Consider the following 20,725-nt stretch of genomic DNA (forward strand, 5'->3'; position numbering starts at 1 on the left):
GAATGAAATTTCTTCAGAATACTTTTCTGATATTATGGATAATATAATGTTAGGGCTAATTAGAATGTCTTTTCCACATTAACAAGCATATTGACTAAACTTGTCTTGTTTTCTGGATGCCCGTTTGTGACCAGTGAGTTACTCAGCAGTGTACTTAGGCAGTGACCGTCATGGTCCTTACTCTTTCTGCTTCTCTTGATCGTTCTTTGTCCTTCTTCATTGGTTCCCGATTATCCCACCTCTTGAACATTGGTGTTGTTTCATCCTTAGTATCATTCTGCATTGTTTTTCTGGATTCAGTCATCTTGTATACGCTGACGGTTCATAAGTTGTTATTCAACCAGTAGTTCTTGACCATTCGCTATGTTTGGTTCTGGGAACACCAGTGGAGAAAGGAAGAAAAGATAAGAAACCTGCACTTAAAGAGCACATTGCAGTGTAAGAGATGCCCCAGAGTTTTGTGGGAGTGGGGGAGGGGCGTTGTCATAATAGACTGCTAATGTTAGCTGAGTCTGGGAGAGGGAGAAGTCGGGGGGGTGATTGGTTGTTTCCTTGGAAAGGTGGTGGACAGAAATACTTTGAAGAAAGGAATGCCATAAAAGCGCATGATACCTTTTGAAAAACCGTTGACATTTGATGCAGAAGAGGAGATGTATGTGGATATAGCAGGGTTATGAATCTGGACAAGTGGTAAACAGGGGCTGTGTTAAAGACTTTGCATTAATTCTGAGAGCACTTTAAAAATATGGATAATATAGGGCAGAGGTTTGGGAAAAGAGGGTAGGGTGGGATCAACACTTAAGGAGACTAGTTGGGTTTTTGCATGATTGAATTGATGAGTCTAACCTATTCTTTCTAAGTCTTGCCATTTCTTATTTTACAGCTTCATAGCTTCCTTTTCTACCTGTATGTTGAATGCTAAACCCATATTTTTAGAAAGTTCAAACTTTTACTGAATTCTAGAACCATCTTGCTCCCAATCACTCAGCATTCCTATAGCAGTGGTTTTCATAGTTTACCTGAGGCCACATGAGAGGCTCCCTGAAGTTCTCTTGAGACCCACAAGATTAAAACTGTTTCCATTATAATAGCAAGAATTTATTTGTCTAGTTCACTTATCTCTCATGAGTGTATAGTGAAGTTTTCTAGAGGGCACACAGTGTGCAAATCAGAACCAATTGGATGCAGAAGTGGTTGTGAGAATCCACCTGCCTTCTGTTAAGCCAGATGTTAAAGGGATTTGCAAAAATATAAAACAATGCATGCTTTTTTCTTCTTCTTTTTTTGGGAAATAGTTTTTTTTTTTTTGAAAAAAGAACTTTTAATATATAAAGGATTTTCCTAATGATTTAATAAATATTTTAAAAGTTTCTTTAATTTTCTAGCATGGTATATATCTGTAGGTGTAACCCACATAAATGAAAGATTTTTGGTGTTCCATATTTTTAAAATTGTAAAGGGGTCTTGAACCAAAAAGTTTAAGAATGGCTGTCCTATAGTAATAAACCTAACAACAACAACAAAAACTGATTGAATGCGTTCTCTCACACATACTTCCCAGATTTAATTTTTTCTCTATTTCATATCTTTGTGAATGGTACCACTCTCTACTCAAATTTCAAGCCAGAGACTTGGGGTTCATCTACCTTTTTAACCTAAATGGTAATAGTAATCACTAATATTTGTTGAATACTAATCATGTGCCGCATACAGTTTTTATTAATAATTCTTTACATCCATTATTGTGTTAAAGCCTCACAAAACCCTATAGGTATTGGTATTAATATTTAACTTTATTTTACAGATGAAGAAAGATACAGAGGGAATAGATACCTTGCCCATGGTCATGTAGCTACCAAGTTTCAGAGCCAACCCAGCCAGTCTTTTGAACCTGTACTTCTTTGTTCTGTAACAGTTTATGCAGGATAGATACATGTTTCTTGAGGACTTTATTTACACACACACACTCCCTGTGAAGTCATCTGGACCAAGTGCTTTTTAGAGAGGTAGATCTTGCAGGACCTTTTAATGTCCTCTACCGTTACTATACCATAGGATCTTCTACTCCTCTGTGAGCTCATTTTGGGAAACTATATTTTGTAGAGCAGAGACTGGAAAACTATATCCTGCAGGCCAAATCTGGCCCACTGCCTGCTTCTTTATGTGAAGTTTTGTTGGCACACAATCATATCCATTCATTTACGTGCTGTCTGTAGCTGTTTTTTGTGCTACAGCAGCGAGTTGAGTAGTTGTAACAGAGACTGTATGGCCTGGAAAGCCTAAAATGTTTACTGTCTGGCCCTCTACAGAAAAGGTTTGCCAAGCCATTAGCTGGGTTTTCTGTTTTATTGGTATATATTACACATAGTATCTTGTCTTTACAGACTCTCTATATATGAAGTTATGTGTTTTTCCCCCAGTACTATTTATATTTCTTCTTCTATTTCCCCCATTGTTTGGGATTACTAAAATTTTGTCTGATGTATTAGTAATAGTGTTAATGTTGGTATTCGGTCTTATGCTGTGCCCTACAACAATTTGAATAGCATTTGATTTAGAGATATGTTCTGTAACAGTGTGCTAGCTTTTTAAAAGTGAAGTATGCATGGTAGTTTTGATCAAACTAGCTGATCCTCATGGATGATTTAATAATTTCTTCATTTCTTTTGTGTTAATTAGACTATCTTTTCTGCCTCTTCTGGAATCTTGTGGTAAATAATTACCTCCTCCAGTTTTTCTAATTATCTATAAGTTGAGCCTAAAGAAATATCTTAATTTTAGAAATCATCTCATTTTTTACATTTTTAAAAAGTTAGGTTAACTGGTTGTTGACTTCTCTCTTAGAATCATGCCTTGGATTTATTGGTTCACTGTTTTGCATTTCAAAAAAATTGAATCAACAGTATAAAATATTTCAGATCAAAATATAAAACTATAGCATATATTGTTTATAGTCTTTTAAAAATATTTGTCTCATATATTTAAATCTTTATTTGCTTATCGATTCATGTTTGAAGCCACTGGTTTCTGTTTTTATCTTTACCAATGTCTTACCTCTTCTTTTCTGTTGGATTTTTAACTTGAGTTGGTTTCTTCACATTCCCATTCCCTGGTTTAGTCATGTCTTAAAATTTATTGTGTGTATTGTTTTCATGATTTTTTTTTTTTTGATAGCTCTAAAGTCCTGGTATTTATTTCCTCTTCAACTCAAGATTTATTTGAATAAGGCAATTTTAGTTGCTAGTTTTTCTAGTGTGATTACATTGTAGTCCAGGAATATCCTCTGTATTACTCCTACTTTTTGTAATTCATTGATATTTTCTTCAGTGCTGAATGGTTTGTGTATGCACTTCCTGACTATTTCATGAGTAATTGTCAAAAAGGTTTTGCCTTTTTTTTTTTTTTTTCAGTTTTTCTTTTCTGTCTCTACTTGGTTTGCGTGTTTTGATATTAAGATTTGGTATATAAAGGTTCTTAGCTGGTTGTTTCTTTTTAGTTGGTTTCTTTATCATTATGCAAAATCTTTTTAATGCTTTCTCTTTGAATTTTAAACGTGTGCTTTCGTCTAAATTTTGTTAGCATCTCTTGTTAGTGTATCTGTCTCTGTACTTTTTCCCACCAGTTTTCCTGAATTGTTTTGTTTCAGGAGTGTTTTTTGCAAAGTGTATCCCTTAAGTTTGTTTTTTCTTTTCTTAACCCTTTTTATGGTCTTTAGTAACTAGTTAATCTAACCATTCACATTTTTATTGTGATTACAGATATTCTGAAGCTTATGCTTGGCATTTCATTTTGTATTTCATGTTAAGCACAATTTTAAAATAATTCTCTTTATTGCATTTTCTGTGTCTGTTGAATGGTCTTGTCATTTTCCCCTCTTCTAGTGGTTCAGATATTTACTGACATAATTAATCTAAGCTTTACACGTAGACAGTAGCCAAAATTGCTCATGTTTATTTCTGTTACCCCACAGCCCCACCCGTACCCTGGCACACCCCCATGCACTGTTAGCTCCTTTATTCTTTACTACGACATCCCAAGTTTCCATCTGAGACTTGACTTCAGATTATTTAGTTTTATAATCAGTAGTTACGTCTCAGTGTTTTTTGCTGGCATCACTGAAGTTTTCTGGCCCTAGAGACTAGTATCTATCAATATTTCAGCCTCTTTTTCTCTATGGCACTTTATTGATGAAAAATACAGGAGTTCTTTGAAGTTTTGAGGTAAGTGTGGGGTTGCTGGGTGATCAGTGTAATACTGCTTCTGAATTCCTACTTGCTTCTACAGTAGCATTAGGGTTCTTGTACGTGTCTTTATGTAAGTTATCTTCCTACTTTCTTGAATGTATTAAAGAACACTTTCCTATTGCTATCTGACATATAAAACATCTTGTTTGGGTATTAAATTGCTGTCACAGTCTTTTCCCTTTAGGAATAAAGTGGTGGACAAACTTACTTTTTAGCAGTAGGTAACTATAAAACTTTAAGGTTACATTCAATTGCCAGATACCATACTGAGCTCAATATTAGGCATGTAAAAATGGAGTTAAGAGTTTTTATCTGCCTTATAATATCATAGTTAACATATATTTGATCCTTTTGGTTTCAGATATATATTAGAATATTCTAGTTTGGAGAAGGCAACAGCACCCCACTCCAGTACTCTTGCCTGGGAAATCCCATGGATGGAGGAGCCTGGTAGGCTGCAGTCCATGGGGTCGCTAGGAGTTGGACACGACTGAGGCGACTTAGCAGCAGCAGTAGCAGTAGCACTTCCTTATTTTCCTCACGACCAAGGAATATACATTATTGTTACATTCTAAGAGTATTAACTTGTCTAGGAGGCAAAATTTTCATACATAAAGTAATTAGACCTATAATACACTGGGCCCAAATTGTTAATAAGAGGCTTTCCAGTCGTCAAGAATAGAAGGACTTTGAAGCAATAGTTGGAATATTTGTAATCTAAGGAATTCTTCCTGAACTACAATTTTTTTGTATTACTTTAGAAAAGTCAAAGTCAGATTTTTTAAAAAACAAGAGGTCAAGATCATATATTAGTATCAGTAATATAAACTAAATCCTCCAGCTGTTCAGAGAAAAGACAATAATAAGGCTAGACCATTGAATGAGAGGCGGCTGTAGATCTGAGCGCTTGTAAGAGGAAGTTGAGTGACTTGGAAACAATCTAGGTAACCAGTACTTTATCACAGAATCATATACATTGTAGGTATTTGATGACTATTTCTTGTTGGAGGCTGCAGTAATGGCTTCTGTTATACTGAGTCTTTACATTATGCTGGGTATTAGACCAACACTGTATCATATAGACAAGGAAGAAGATGCAGAAATAACCTAGCTCATGAGTGGCAGGGCTGTTTTAGTCTCAGGCCTGGTGCTCTTAACTCTTGAAGAGTTTTCTCAGTGTCCTCACCAATCACGTGGAGATGAATCACTGTTTATTTGACAGTGGCATCTGCAAAGCTGATTAAATTGCTACAAAAGAATAAAGTGATATTGTGCCAATCATTTAAAAGTAGACACTATGTATAAGCATTTTGCTGCAGATTTGGTTCCAGGCCACTGTGATAAAGTAAATATTGCCATAAAGCAAGTCACGAATTTTTTGGTTTCCCAGTGCATATAAAGCTATGCTTACTCTGTCCTGTAGTCTAAGATATTTAATAGTATTATGTCTTTAAACAGTGTACATACCTTAATTTTAAAATGATTTATTGCTTTAAAAATGCTAATCATTAGCTGAGCCATTGTGGGTCCCAAGCTTTTTGCAGCAGTAACATCAAAGATCACTGATCATAGTTCACCATAATAAATACAATGAAAAGGTTGGAAATACCGTGAGAATGACCAAAAGGTGAGACAGACTGACAAAGTGAGCAGATGCTGTTGGGAAAAAAAATGCCGCCAATAGACTTGCTCGATGCAGGGTTGCCACACACTTTCCATACAAACATGCAGTATCTTCGAAGTGTGATCAAGCAAAGCACAGTAAACCAGAGTATGCTGCCTAGCCTTATGTTTGGTGCTCTGTAAACATTATTAACATACTCAACCGTAGGATAGCTCTGTGAGGAATAGGTGTTACCCTGTTTCACAGAGGAGACCACAGGCTCAGGTTTATACAGCTTGTCCGGGCTTTTTAAGGCATCGCTGGGATTGAAACCTGGGTCTATCTGGCACCAAAAGTTCATAGACCATGCTGCCTCTCTGTAGTTTTAGAGATTGGGTATGGTTTCCCTGGTTTAGAGTATTTCCACCAGTTAACTTATTTAATCTCTTTTAGGAGTCCAGAAATTCACTGTAGTTTCCAACTGTTTGTACCATAGGCAGATTGTGTTTCTCCGATTTGCTTAAGCCAGCATATTCAAATTATTACTCTAGTTTAGGTTAGTCTCGCAGATCTCATTGTATGATCTTTGTATTTTGTCCCTCTTCTGAATTTTTCTTGTTTGATTCAGATTTTACATTTTAATAACAAAAAACAATGTTAACCTTGTCTAGCAGGATTATTTTCTGCCCTTACCCTTGTGTTGTCTTTCAAAGATGAAAACTAGGGATCAAATGCATCAAGAATGAGGCAAATTCAGAACAGTCACCCAGGACTTGAAGATTCTTTAGGGATTACCAAAACTTTGTCAACTTTGTTCTTTTAGTCACTGTGAGTTACAGAGTTGTACGATCAGTGCTTGTTCTCTAATCAGAGAGAACGAGGGAAAGAGGTGGTGAGCTGAGCTGTCACCCAGGACAGGGAATGCTGATAGCTGTCCATTCCTGTATCAGATAGGTAGGTAGCTGAAGTAAAAATCTGATGCTTGGCAGTGATCCTTCCCAAGAAAACTGAGCCTGGGAATGAGGATACCCCTGCACACATAAGGAGTCTATTCCTTTAGGATTGTTTTCCTTGGGGCCTTTTTGCTTGGATGGCTTGCAATGGAGGTACACTTTACTGGCTAATCTTTTCCACCCCTTTTCTTTTGTTGGGATTAGTGCCAGAACAGATAAAGCCCAGTGTAAGCCAGCCTCAGCCTGCCAACTCTAATAACGGCACTTCCACAGCAACCAGCACTAATAATAATGCCAAGCGAGCCACAGCCAGCAATCAGCAGCAGCAGCAGCAGCAGCCGCAACCGCAGCAGCAGCAACCGCAGCAGCCACAGCAGCCGCAGCCGCCACCACAGGCCTTGCCTCGGTATCCCCGGGAAGTACCACCTCGATTTCGCCACCAGGAACATAAGCAGCTTCTAAAGAGGGGTCAGCATTTTCCCGTCATAGCAGCAAACCTGGGATCTGCTGTTAAAGTGTTAAGCAGCCAGTCAGAAAGCAGTGCTTTAACAAATCAACAGCCACAAAATAACGGAGAGGTGCAGATCAGCAAAAACCAGTCAGGTGAGAGAAGGCATTTCTTACGAGACTCCAACTATCATCGTTAGCAGTGTAGCAGGTTTATAAATTCATGCCTATTTGGTGATGTATTTGTATTCATCAGTATCTGGGTTGTAAAGTAAGAATTCTATGCAGGAACTTGTGAATGGGGAATCTTAAAATGTTTCCTGTAAGTTAACTGTCACTCTCCCTTCAGATCTTAACTCATTTTAGTAAACAGCTTATAGAGCTGAAGTTATATGCTAACCAGTTGTGTATATTAACTGCATTTAATCCTCAACAACCCTGTGAGGTATCAGCTGTTCTTATCTCTGCTTTTCAGTAGAGGAAACTGAGGCACCAAGACAAAAATGGCTTGAGATCGGTTACCACGTGCCGTAAAAAAAGACCACCACCCATGAAAGTTCTGTTCAGAGCACGTGCATTTGGTTATTATCCCAGAGTGGCTTTTCTTAGCTCATTAATGATTGTGAGGCAGAAAATAAGTTTAGCATGTGATTAGTTTTCTCAGAGTCCAGATTATTTCCCTGTATTCTGACGATTGGTTTGTCCATTCATTTATTGAACTATTTTGATGCTTTTATCCCAAGCCATGTAGAGAATTGAGGATAGTCAAGATTCCCACACATGAAAGCAGTAGCAGACCAGTAACCAGCCCGAGTCTCTGGAGCCAAATGGACCTGGTTTTTTTAAGTCCTGGCTCCACAGTATACCAGCGTGTGACCTTGGCAGGTCACTAAATTGCTCCGTGTGTCCAAGTCTCATCTGAGAAGCCTTTCCTAACTGTCCCAGGCAGAGTTACTCACTTTCTGCCTCTGTGCTCTCTTCCATACCAGGAACTGCTCTGTACTTTATCATCCAGTATTTCACAGCTAATAAGTAGCAGAGCCTGCACTCACACTGAGATCTGTCTGACTCCGAAGCTGTGCACGTAGCAACCATGCCATGCTTTGGCAGCCTACTGGTTATGATAGGTGAGGAAGCAGAGGGCACACATGTGATTTTCTGGCATAGGTAATTAGAGAAGCAAGTTATTGGAAAGGGTGCAAACTTAAATCATCAGCCTGAGTTAATACTTACCCCTACACACTTATCACTGAGTAAGCTTGGCCAAATGACTTATCAGACCGTCTTTGCTAATCTGTGAAGTGTAATGCCCAGTCCATAAGGTTGCCTTGACAATTATGCTATGCGACATGTCAAAGCAGCTAGTTTAGGGTCAGATATTTGTGCACTGAATGAATTATTTTCCCTGAGACTTTTCTAGAAGGACCTGTGCTTTTCAGGAGGAAGAGTCTGGTTGAGACATGTTACATCTAATGCCAAGCAATTAATAATTCAGTTTGAAGTTCCTCTAGGAAGTCAGCTTGGAAGCAGTTGTATTGCGTCATCAACATCATTGTAGTTAAGACTTCAGAGAGGTTATATATGCAGCAAATTCTTGAGTACCTACTGCAAGCTAAGCAATGGTGGCATATTTAACAAACAGGAAAGTGGGATAGTAACTTTAGGAAATACATGTTGAATATGCTTTTTCAATTGGGGACATGAAAGAGCGAAGCTGTTTTTGAAATGGAAACAATGGGAGTACAAGAATTTTCTCAAAGATCAGTATGGGTCAGGAAACCCAAAAGTGTCACGCGTATACATTCAGGTGAAAAGAAGCCTAAGATGTGGACATAGGAAGAAGCCTTCAAAAAACAAAGGGCTGAGGAGGAAAGATATCCCGCCTGTTTCTAAAACAGGTTCACAAAGGTGGACAGTGTTAATGTGGAGGCTAAGATGGGAACAAGATGGGTACAGCAGTCTGACTAAAATTTAGGATTAAATCCCAAAACAGAGAATGCAGAAGATGCAAGCAAAGCATTCTTCAAGAGAACCAGACTTGTGCTTTTGTCTCTTTTTAAACATTTGTGAGTCCCCTTTTACCAGCGTAGTTTCATGTTTATGTTAAAATATTTTTGTAGGTGCTACTAGGAATGATAATAGAAACATAATGGAGCCTTGGGTATCTGTTTATTAGAGAGGACTTCTTAGATCAGTCCTGGCTCCTGAAGGGCTAATAATAAATAATAGTGACAGTAATAATATAGTGACTGACTAACCCTTATGGGGTGCTTATGACCCACACACTGTTTTAACATGTTAAATTTTCATTTTACAGATTAGAAAATAGCCTAGTGATCAATGAAGAGCAGTGTACTAGACAGTATAAATAACATGAACGATAGCCCAGAAATCTGATAATCGGCGTGTTGTGAAACTATATGTAGTTCAGAAATGTGGGAACACATCCTTGACTGCCTTTGTCTGTCTGTATTTGACTTTTTTAGTTTTCTGACCAGAGAGAGGTGATGGAGTAGATTTGACATTTAAATTGATACATACAGTAGCACACAGAAATTTACTTAAGTTTTCATAGTAAAGATGAGGAGTGCTGGTTTTACTTGCCTTGGCTTCACAGAATGCATTTCTCACTTATTCACTGCACTGAAGAGGAGGGCTAGTGCCTAGTCTAAATTAGAGGTCACACAACTAAATCCTTCATAGGCTAGCAGGTAAGTAGAGTGAAGGATGAAAAGAAGTCATGGGAACTGTGGTAAATGTATGCATTTAAGTTTCTTTGAACCGCACAGCTCTGCAGGTGGAGTTGCCAGCTTGTGGCTGTGCCGCACGCGCATAGTGATGGTTGCAGTAGCCACTCTCTCGCAGTTGATTTCTTAAAGCCTTAAGGTGTAAGACCCTCCTACTCCCCAAATAACCCTTGAGTCTGGGGGGACTAATGTGCTTTACCAGGGCTGGCGGCAGTGTTGTTCTTGTGAGCCAGAGCGTTCCAGGTCACATTTTACCGTCAGCTGACATGGCACATTCAGAAAACTTAAGTTGATGGGCAAACACCCATATGCCCTCGCCTCAAATCCAGCTGCTGTTGGTAGACCATATACATGCACACGCACCCATGTGCCTCACCGTTCACTGCGCCTCACCTTTATTACTCCTCCAGGTAATTTTTTAAAGAATAGTCTTCTATACAGCGAGGACACCACTATCACCCTTAAGCAAAAGAGGGAGATTTTCAGCAGTATCCTGTGATACGTAGTTTGTATTCAGAATTTTGCAGATGGTACCAAGAATGTGTTTTGGTTTATAGTGAGATGCAGCTTAGCACACATACACACCATTTATATAAAATAAGAAGCTTGCAAAATAGCATTATGCCTTGCATATGAATGAATTCAAATACAGCATTTTGTGTGGTTATTACTCAGTTACCTACTGTGGGAGAAATGAGATATAATCAAGAGAAAGTACACAGGAGTTTTCTGTTAGTAGTATATTTCCTAAGGTGAGCGGTGTGTGAATGTTTTTGTATTAATGCTATAGATTTTCCTGTGTTTCTTTCTTTTTTTTAAAGAAACTTAAGTGTGAAGTATAAATTACTAAAAATTAGGGCTGTTCTAATGAAAAAACTGTTACCAGAAATGTTTCAAGGTTAGAATACTGTCCACCGACCTGTGCTCAACTGTCTTTTTAGTGCAGTAAATGTACATCCTTGCTGTCCTGTGACTTCTTGCTCTAAGCGTGTCCCATGGTCTGTAAACATATTTTAAGTCTTTATAATCTTTAAAAGAAATTGCTTTAATCTCCCATTCTCTTGGGATTATTGTAGACTTTCTCTTTACTTTCTTTTAGAGTTCTTAAAAAAATAATCTATACTTAGACTCTCTAATACATTGCTTCAGTCCTGTGTCATCTGGCTTCTGCTCACTTGATTAAAATAGTTCTTGCTAAGGTCACTGATCTGAATGCCAAATCCAGACTTTTTTATTTTTAATTGTGGTTTAAAAAGCAGACTTACCAAAAAACTTCCAAAAAAACAGACTTACCCATTTTTATCTTAATAGATATCTACAATTTTTTTTGATCATTGACCATGTTCTCCTTTTTAAAGCCCTTTCATTCTCTGATTTTCCTTTGACCAGTTTTCAGCCTTTTTCCCTCCTATGGCTTTGTTTCATCTCTCTCCCCAGTTTTAGGTTTCATGTCTTCTGGATGTCCTCAGCCACTGTTGGGCCCTTCAAACTCAACATGTCCGAAATTGAACTCAGTTATCTTGCCGCATACTGGTTTCTCATTCTGGATCCCATTGCTTGAAAGGTTGGCACCCCCATTCATCCGCTCACCCGTCTAGAAATCTTAAGCTCATGCTTCACACTCCCTCTTCTTCGCGTCTCACAGGCTGCTGGTTTGCCATGCCCAGCTGGCTTTAAGTCCAGAACAGCTCTTGGCTCTGCTCCCTCCTCTGCGCTGCTGCCGCCATTGACTCAGTTCAGACACGCAGCAGCTCTTCTGTAGCTCTGTCAGACTCCATCTCTCAGACCAGAAGCCAGTCAGAATCCATGTATTGCTTCTGGTTGTGGTACTGCTTCTGTCTATAACCATCTTTAACCTAGGCTCTCAGCCTGTTTCTCTGGATGGCTGCTACACCTATTCGTTAACATGTTATCTGTGGCTGCTTTCCAGCTACTGTGGTAGAGTAGTCACCACAGAGACTGTTTGGCTGGCAGAACCTAAAATATTTGTTAATTGGACCTTCACAGAAAACCTTTGCCAGCCCCTGAACTAGAGATTAGAATAACTAAGGAAAACATTTTTCACTTTCTTGCTCAAGTGCTATTTGAAATTGTGCCCCTGAAGTTCTCTCGTATTCCAAATGATAACATCTCGTACTTCCTGGAAATGCTGTAAGGCCTTGCTTTCTGGTGAGATTGGAAGTCTTTAAGGCAGAAAGCATATATTTGGCTATTTTGTTTGTTACATGATACATATTTAACTTAGAAAAATGTATGAATTTTCCTGGATCTAAATTCTTCATGACTGAATTATGCAGTCCCCTGAATTCTCACCAGTCTTTGCTCTACCCCATGTATCTTCTTTGTGAATAGGTGCTGTGTAATACACTGCTATATTCTTCTTTTATTTTTTTTTCCTTTTGGCCATGCCTCCTGGCTTATGGGATCTCAGTTCCCCATCCAGGGATTGAACTCGGACCCTTGGTAATGAGAATGCAGAGTCCTAACCACTGGACTGCCTGGAATTCCCTCCCAGCCCACCCACTTTTAAAAAAATTGGAATATAGTTGGTTTGCAATGTTGTGTTCGTTTCTGCTGTACAGCAGAGTGAGTCAGCCACGAGTATACATATGCCCTCTTCCTTGGATTTCCTTCCCGTTTAGGTCACCACAGAGCACTGAGTAGAGTTCCCTGCACTAAACAGTCAGTTCTCATTGGGTGTCTATTTTATACATAGTAATATACATATGCCAATCCCAGACACCCCCCCCCCCATTGTGTCCATACGTTTGTTCCCTCCATCTGTGTCTCTATTTCTGTTTTGCAAGTAAGCGTCTATACCATTTTTCTAGGTTCTGCATGTCCTTTTATTTTTTAATACTCTTTTCGGGGTATAGTACCAGAGCTGCCCTCAGTCTTCCTATCGTAATTTTGTTTGAGAGTGGGGTGCTGATTTTAGATTTCACATGTTTTTTTCTCAGTTAAATGCAGCCTTCCAAATCTTGGTTTAAATTTTGTGTTTTGCGTTACACTGTGGAACTGAACTGTCCACTTTCCTCCCACCAGCGCAGGGCTTTACAGTCTCCCTGTTCCTCAGTTTCCTGGGAAAGCGTGACTGCCATCTTCTACTTACTAATGTTGCTGTATGTTTATCTTCCAGATCATTTGTAATGGTGGATTCTGGCTTCCTTGTGTGTTAAGGGAAGTGCATTATTTGACTTCTTTCAATTCTGAGGTAGTCTCCAACTGTGAAATGTTTTAGTTATGATCGCTGAGGAGTCCTGCACTTCTCACCCCACTCCCCCTGCCCCGCCCCGCCCTCCCCTGCCCCACACACACAGATTTTTCTGTCTAAGCTGAAGTGTTTTTCATAACAAAAAGTGGTCTTTGTGACCTATCGTTGGTAAATGCAGTTTTTTGAGGTAGCCTCTTAATTTATGTTTTTGGGAAAGTATCAAGTATGTTCCAGATTAAAAATAGAGTTTTAGCTAATAATTACTGATGGCATCTCTTATTTTCCTAAAATACATGGGCATACACAGCAAAAGGCAGGTATGGACCATAATCTCCTCCAAAACTAGGTCATGGCCAGCCAGATTGTGAGAAAGTTTCACTACCATTAAAGATTGGTTTGCAAAGTGTATTCTGCTGTTTTCTGGGGCATTTTGCTTTTGATGTATTCAGACATTAAAAAAAAAAGAAAAAAAACCTTACCTTTCTTGTAAATAGCCAAGTTTTTTTTTTTTTTTAATGGTTTCTTTGCTTTTATGTATACGAAATTCTCATCACAAATTCATGGTTTCATCTTTAACACTTGAATCATTTGGATTTACTTTTGATAGATCATCTCATTTAGGAAATCTTTAAAAGTATTGAATATTCCTTTTCTTTGGGTGATTTAAAATACTAACATTTGGCATATAACCTTAGATAATATACGTGGGTCCATTTCTGGATTAATTTTTCTGTTCTTACATACTCTGATAGGACGGTGCTGTTTAACTAGTGCATGATAAAAGTGGATTATGGATTTTATTTATATGTCTTATGTGAATTTTTATATCTCTTTAATCAAATTACTGACTCTTGTTAGTAAATTTTTATAATTAAACTCAGAAGGAATGTTGTTATATCTTCCTGTTGAGGAGCAAGTTTATATTTAATCAGGTTATCTGCTATGACCTACAATAAAATTTAATCGAATATTTTTGTTAACTTTATTTCAAAGGTTCCTTAATACTTTTTGTGGTTCCTATAATTTGGATCCTTTTCCATCCCATTTTCTTGTTGGTTATTTTTGGTGCATAGGAAAACTGGCTTTTTACATGTTAACCCTTTTTGTTCCTTTTCTACTATCTTGACCTCGTTTGGGGGGTCATATTTCATCAGTTTGTGCTTCTAGCACAAAGTTGAGTAGTTGTGCTGATAACAGATTCCTGTCTTTTCCCTGTTGTTAGGGGAATGCTGATTATGTTTCACTGTTAAATCCCAGGTCCACTCCTTTGTTTTCAATTTGGGTAGTTTTGTCTGTCTTTCTCAGTCTTGTTTTCTTATTCCTGCTGGGAAGTGGCAAGACACACGCACGCAAATAATAGATCAGAAGTACTTTTGCTACAGACCATGGCTTGACTGTTTTAGATTTGGAGAAAAGTGGAAGGTTTGGGACTTGCTGATGTTCTGGATTTGCTATTCACAGGAAAGAATCAAGGGTGAATCTTAGGTTTTAGAAAACTTACCAAGATGAAGAAAACTGGAAAAGAAGCAGGCTTGCTTTTTCCTTGGAGAGGAGGTGCCTGTGGAGGTATAATCTAGGAGTTAACAACCTTTTTGAGATATCTAAGTAGAGATTTAAAGTAAGCACGTTGGTGTATGGTTTCTAACTTTGCTCTTTATGAGAGAGGTATGGTAGAATGAATAACTTTGCAGATAGGACTGAAAATGATAATCATTGATACACATTAATTAGTGAAAAACTAATGGCCCTCATTTGTATCTGAATCAGATACAGTTCAAAGCAATTTTAGTTAGCAATCATTTAATCCTTGCAACTCTGTGAGGTAACTACTATTACTATTCCCACTTTATAGATGAAGAGTCCAAGGCACAGGAAGATTTGAGGGTCTTACCTGTAGTCACACAGATGGTAGATAACAGAGTGACTTTTAAACCCAAGCAGGCTGGCTTCGAGAGTTTTACTCTGCATCACTGCACCAAACTGCCCTTCATAGAGCACTTATTTGAAGCCAGCAGTGAGCTGCATACTTTACGTATGAAACTAGGTTAACTAACAACCAGGTAAAGAAGTCCGTATGTGCTGTGTATATTCCCATCTTACTAGTTTGGTCATACAGCTGCTACACAGACCTCAGTCTGGGTATCTCTAGAGTCCCAGCTATGTTCTGAGCCACCTTGCTTTTTTACTTTAGGATGAATTCTGATTTTCTCACCTTATTTTCTACAGCCCTTGAGCCTCCATTTCTTCATCTGTAAAGGGAAGGTAATGCCTACTCTAGGGCTGTTTCAAGGATTCAGTGACAGTATTCCACATAGAGCTTGTGCTCCAGCATGCTGAATGATATTGCCAGCAGTGCAGGCACTGTTTGTTAGTGAGACTGATGTTTTTGTGTCCTTTATTTCCTGAGAAAAATCCTCCTCGTGGGCACTGAAAGATGAAAGGCTTTCCTTGGAAGCTTCGAACTGCCAAGTAATTTTTAGTTAGAGAGTGGAAGTCAGAAGCACTTAGAGAACTTCTAAGAAAATATATATATTTAATGAGTTATGTATACGTTTTTGGTCTCTGTTTAATCCCCCCCCCCCTTGTTTTTTGCTACTTGTTCTAGCTCTTCACCTTTTGCTGCTTAGCAATTATGCTTTGAGAAATAATGATGCATGTTGAATCTGATTTTCCATATCAGCAATACCCTCGTGGGCTTTTCTGGTTCCTCAGACAGTAAAGAATCCCCCTGCAATGCAAAAGGCCTGGATTCGTCCCGTGGGTTGGAAAGATCCCCTGGAGAAGGGAACGACTACCCACTCCAGTATTTTGGCCTGGAGAAGTCCATGACAAAGGAATCTGGCAAGGTTACAGTCCATGGGGTTGCAAAGAGTCGGAGACAACTGAGTGACTTTCATTTCACTATACCCTCACAATGAGTGATATTTTACTTTCTGGGCTTATAGCACCTAGTGTTTGGTTCATTATATCTAGGACATGACTTAAGCATATGTATTACTTACAAACACTAAATATGATGCTGATGACTACTGTAGTAAAGAACTACAATATGAACAACCCCCTGAGGACAGTCTAAATGCCCACATCTTATCTCTGAAGATTCCTAACTTAACCAGATTTTTAAACTGAATGAGAGTGATGCATTTGGGACAATTTTATAAGCAATAAAATAACTAGATGATAATACATACCAATAAGTCTGAAGTTTATAGGATTATATGACTAGTCATTAATGTCTTCAATGTCAGCAGTTGAATTTTTAATCATAACTTTGATCTTTAGCATATCAACTGTTTTTTGTTGTCTTCTAATAAACATGACTCTTAACACATTTTTATGAAGGCAGTATTTCTACTTGTGTGCTGTATTTTTCAGATTGAATTTGAACACTAATGAAATGCAAATATAATGGAAAAGGCTTTATAATTCTTACAAACTTGTTATAATACCCAAAACAGTTGTGTGAAATAGCTATTCTAAAAACATGTGGATAAAAAAGGATTCCTAATATATTTCTAGTACATTTCACCAAGTTTGGCCTGTCCACTTGTCATTTCCCATTTGCATCCCAGCCCCTTTCTTTCTGAGGTTGGGCCTCCAAGCCTAGGTTGCTCCATCGTCCTAATAAATCATTTCTACCTTGTTCTTCCTGACTCCAAATTCTTTATTTGCTGATATGTTCATTCATTCATTCACATATATATTGAGGAGCTATTATGTTCCAGGTACTACTCTGTGCTCTTGGAATAACATAATGAACCAAGCAACAAATTTCCTGCCTATGTGGAATTAATTATTGAATACGGAAAGTTCGTGGCTGGGATATAACCAGTGCCCTTGTAATTATATTGCCAAGCGTTATATTTTGTTGAGGAGCCATACACATTTATAATATATTCATCATTTTTCCAAACACTTGATTTTTTTTGTGTTTCTTCTTTATTCTAGATATAAACCACAATACTCCAGGATCCCATTATGAAAATTCAGAGCGGGGACCTGTGTCGTCTACAAGTGACTCTAGTACAAACTGTAAGAATGCTGTTGTGAACGACTCCCCTGAGAAAGAAGCATGGCCCTCAGCCCCTGGCAGTGATCCGGAGTTGGTTTCAGAATGTATGGATGCTGATTCTGCCTCCAGTTCTGAATCAGAGCGACCCATCACTATCATGGCTTCAGGGAGCACAGGTGGTGAAAATGATGGCCTTCGGAATAGCGCTGGACTTGGATCCCAGAACAAGTTTGTGGTTGGTAGCAGCAGCAATAATGTGGGCCACGGAAATAGCACTGGGCCGTGGGGCTTTTCCCATGGAGCCATAATAAGCACATGTCAGGCCTCTGTGGATGCTCCTGAAAGCAAATCGGAAAGTAGCAACAATAGGATGAATGCTTGGGGCACTGTAAGTTCTTCATCAAATGGAGGGTTAAATCCAAGCACTTTGAATTCAGCTAGCAACCATGGTGCCTGGCCAGTATTAGAGAACAACGGACTTGCCCTAAAAGGGCCTGTAGGGAGTGGTAGTTCTGGCATCAATATTCAGTGCAGTCCCTTAGGCCAGATGCCTAACAATCAGAGTATTAACTCTAAAGTGGGTGGTGCTTCCACCCATGGTACCTGGGGAAGCCTTCAGGAAACTTGTGAATCTGAAGTAAGTGGTACACAGAAGGTTTCATTCAGTGGTCAACCTCAAAATATTGCCGCTGAAATGACTGGACCAAATAACACTACTAACTTTATGACCTCTAGTTTACCAAACTCCGGTTCAGTACAGAATAATGAACTGCCTAGTAATACAGGGGCCTGGCGTGTGAGCACAATGAATCATCCTCAGATACAGGCTCCCTCGGTTGTAAACGGCACTTCCCTTTCTCACCTTAGCAATGGAGAGTCAAAAAGTGGAGGCTCTTACGGTACTACATGGGGTGCCTATGGTTCTAATTACTCTGGAGACAAATGTTCAAGCCCTAATGGCCAAGCTAATGGTGACACTGTGAATGCAACTCTAATGCAGCCTGGCATAAACGGGCCTGTGGGCACTAACTTTCAAGTTAACACAAATAAAGGAGGCGGCGTGTGGGAGTCCGGAGCAGTGAATTCCCAGAGTGCATCCTGGGGAAATGGTGCAAATTCTGGAGGAAGTCGAAGAGGATGGGGAGCTCCTGCACAGAACACTGGCACTAATATACCCAGCGTGGAATGGAACAAACTGCCTAGCAATCAGCATTCCAGTGACAGTGCGGATGGCAACGGTAAGAAGTTTACAAACGGATGGAAGTCTACTGAGGAAGAGGATCAGGGTTCTGCCGCATCTCAGACGAATGAGCAAAACAGCGTGTGGGCCAAAACGGGAGGTACAGTGGAGAGTGAAGGTAGTACAGAAAGCACTGGACGCCTCGAGGAGAAGGTGACTGGGGAAAATCAGAGCAGAGAGAGAAGAAAAGTGGACCAGCACACGTTACTCCAAAGCATTGTGAACAGAACTGACTTAGACCCCCGTGTCCTGTCCAACTCTGGCTGGGGACAGACTCCTATTAAGCAGAATACTGCCTGGGATACTGAAACATCACCTAGAGGGGAGAGAAAGACTGACAATGGGACAGAGGCCTGGGGAAGCTCTGCAACACAGACTTTTAACTCAGGGGCATGTGTAGATAAGACTAGCCCTAGTAGTAATGATACCTCATCTGTATCGGGGTGGGGAGATCCCAAACCTGCTCTGAGGTGGGGAGATTCCAAAGGCTCAAGCTGCCAGGGGGGATGGGAAGATGACTCTGCTGCTACAGGAATGGTCAAGAGCAATCAGTGGGGGAACTGCAAAGAAGAGAAGTCCGCATGGAATGATTCGCAAAAGAACAAACAGGGATGGGGTGATGGACAAAAGTCAAACCAAGGGTGGTCCGTCTCTGCCAGTGATAACTGGGGAGAAACTTCAAGGAGTAACCATTGGGGAGAGGCTAACAAGAAGTCTAGCTCAGGAGGTAGTGACAGTGATAGGTCTGTTTCTGGTTGGAATGAACTCGGTAAAACCAGTTCTTTTACATGGGGAAATAACATTAATCCAAATAATTCATCAGGCTGGGACGAATCTTCTAAACCGAATCCTTCCCAGGGATGGGGAGACCCTCCAAAGTCTAATCAGTCTCTAGGTTGGGGAGATTCATCAAAGCCGGTCAGTTCTCCAGACTGGAACAAGCAACAAGACATTGTCGGATCTTGGGGCATCCCGCCGGCGACAGGCAAACCTCCTGGTACAGGCTGGCTGGGAGGACCTATGCCAGCCCCAGCGAAAGAGGAAGAACCCACGGGCTGGGAGGAGCCATCCCCAGAATCCATACGTCGCAAAATGGAGATTGACGATGGGACTTCAGCTTGGGGAGATCCCAGCAAATACAACTACAAAAATGTGAACATGTGGAACAAAAACGTCCCAAATGGCAGCAGCCGCTCAGACCAGCAAGCACAGGTACACCAGTTGCTACCGTCTGCAGGTACCATCTCAAACAAAGAGGCAAGCGGTGGCTCCGGTAAGTTCTCGTTTTCTGCAGTCTTGATTATTTCTCATAGTGCTTCATAGTCGCAGGAGCCTTGTTTCAATTTACTGATTTTGGATGTGCACACAAACCAATTTTTTTTTTAAACTCTAATCCAGGAGAAGTTTGTAGGGAAGAAGATTATGGGGAAGGTGTTACTGTCAGGAAACGGCTCTGCCTTTGGTAGTATTGGCTGTGAATCCCACGTACTCCATTCTCTATCCAGAAAGTTATAGACGGCAGGATTGGAAAAGGGACGTCAAGTGGGAATACTGTGCACTTTCCTCATCTCACTTTTTCTGACTTGAGCCGTTAACATTTTGGTTTTATTGTTTGACTATCCCCAGAAATAAAACAAGTACCTAAAAGTACAGTCCTCTAAAAATCTAGATACTGTAATTGGCCATAGAAGGGATTTATTTAAGTAGGCATGTTGAATACAGCGTGTATGCGTGTGACAGTGACATTTTCACTAGTTGTCATTGAGATGTGCTGTCTTTTTAATGGAGGTTTCGTTGAATAATAATCCTGTTGGATGTAGAGACAGAAGTGTTTTCATGAACTAACATTTCAGTGCCTAATTCTTTTTTCTGAGTATTATTAATTTAGATTTAATTCTAAGAAGAAATGTGTGTGTATCTAAGGGGAAGGCTGTTGTGGTTCTTTTAAAACAATGTATTTATGGCTTAGCTTAGCCTTAGTTGATTACGGTTGGCTTTGGACAGCCTAATAAATTTTAAGAAGCGTTGTCCAGCATATACAAGTAGGATGCCTACCTATCATTAGTCTTATATTAAACTACATTTTCCAGAACAGTGATGTTGAAAGGTTGTAGTTATAATAAAAGTTTTATGCACATTCTGTTAGCCAGCTTGATCACCTGCTTGACTAGGTTTGACTCAGAATGACTTGGCTTTTATAGGAATTAAATTCATCCTCAAAGGAGGATGACTTACCATAATTAAGGTTATTCAAAAGAATCTGCT

The 20,725-nt window shown here is 39.5% G+C and overlaps 1 protein-coding gene across 11 annotated transcripts in view; it reads left to right on the forward strand.

The window, feature by feature from the left end:
* Positions 1-20,725, forward strand: part of TNRC6A (trinucleotide repeat containing adaptor 6A) — a 224,545-nt gene that overhangs the window by 173,248 nt on the left and 30,572 nt on the right. For 6 of the 11 annotated variants that reach the window (XM_027961153.3, XM_027961152.3, XM_060406206.1 and 3 more), the window contains 2 exons: positions 7,005-7,403; positions 17,157-19,733. In XM_027961153.3, coding sequence (XP_027816954.1) covers positions 7,005-7,403; positions 17,157-19,733 — 2,976 coding nt within the window. The remainder of the gene's footprint in view (positions 1-7,004; positions 7,404-17,156; positions 19,734-20,725) is intronic. The other 5 variants (XM_060406202.1, XM_060406204.1, XM_060406207.1 and 2 more) reach the window with 1 other exon arrangement.

Source organism: Ovis aries, chromosome 24 (genome assembly GCF_016772045.2).
Source record: "Ovis aries strain OAR_USU_Benz2616 breed Rambouillet chromosome 24, ARS-UI_Ramb_v3.0, whole genome shotgun sequence".
Classification (NCBI taxonomy): Eukaryota; Metazoa; Chordata; class Mammalia; order Artiodactyla; family Bovidae; genus Ovis; species Ovis aries.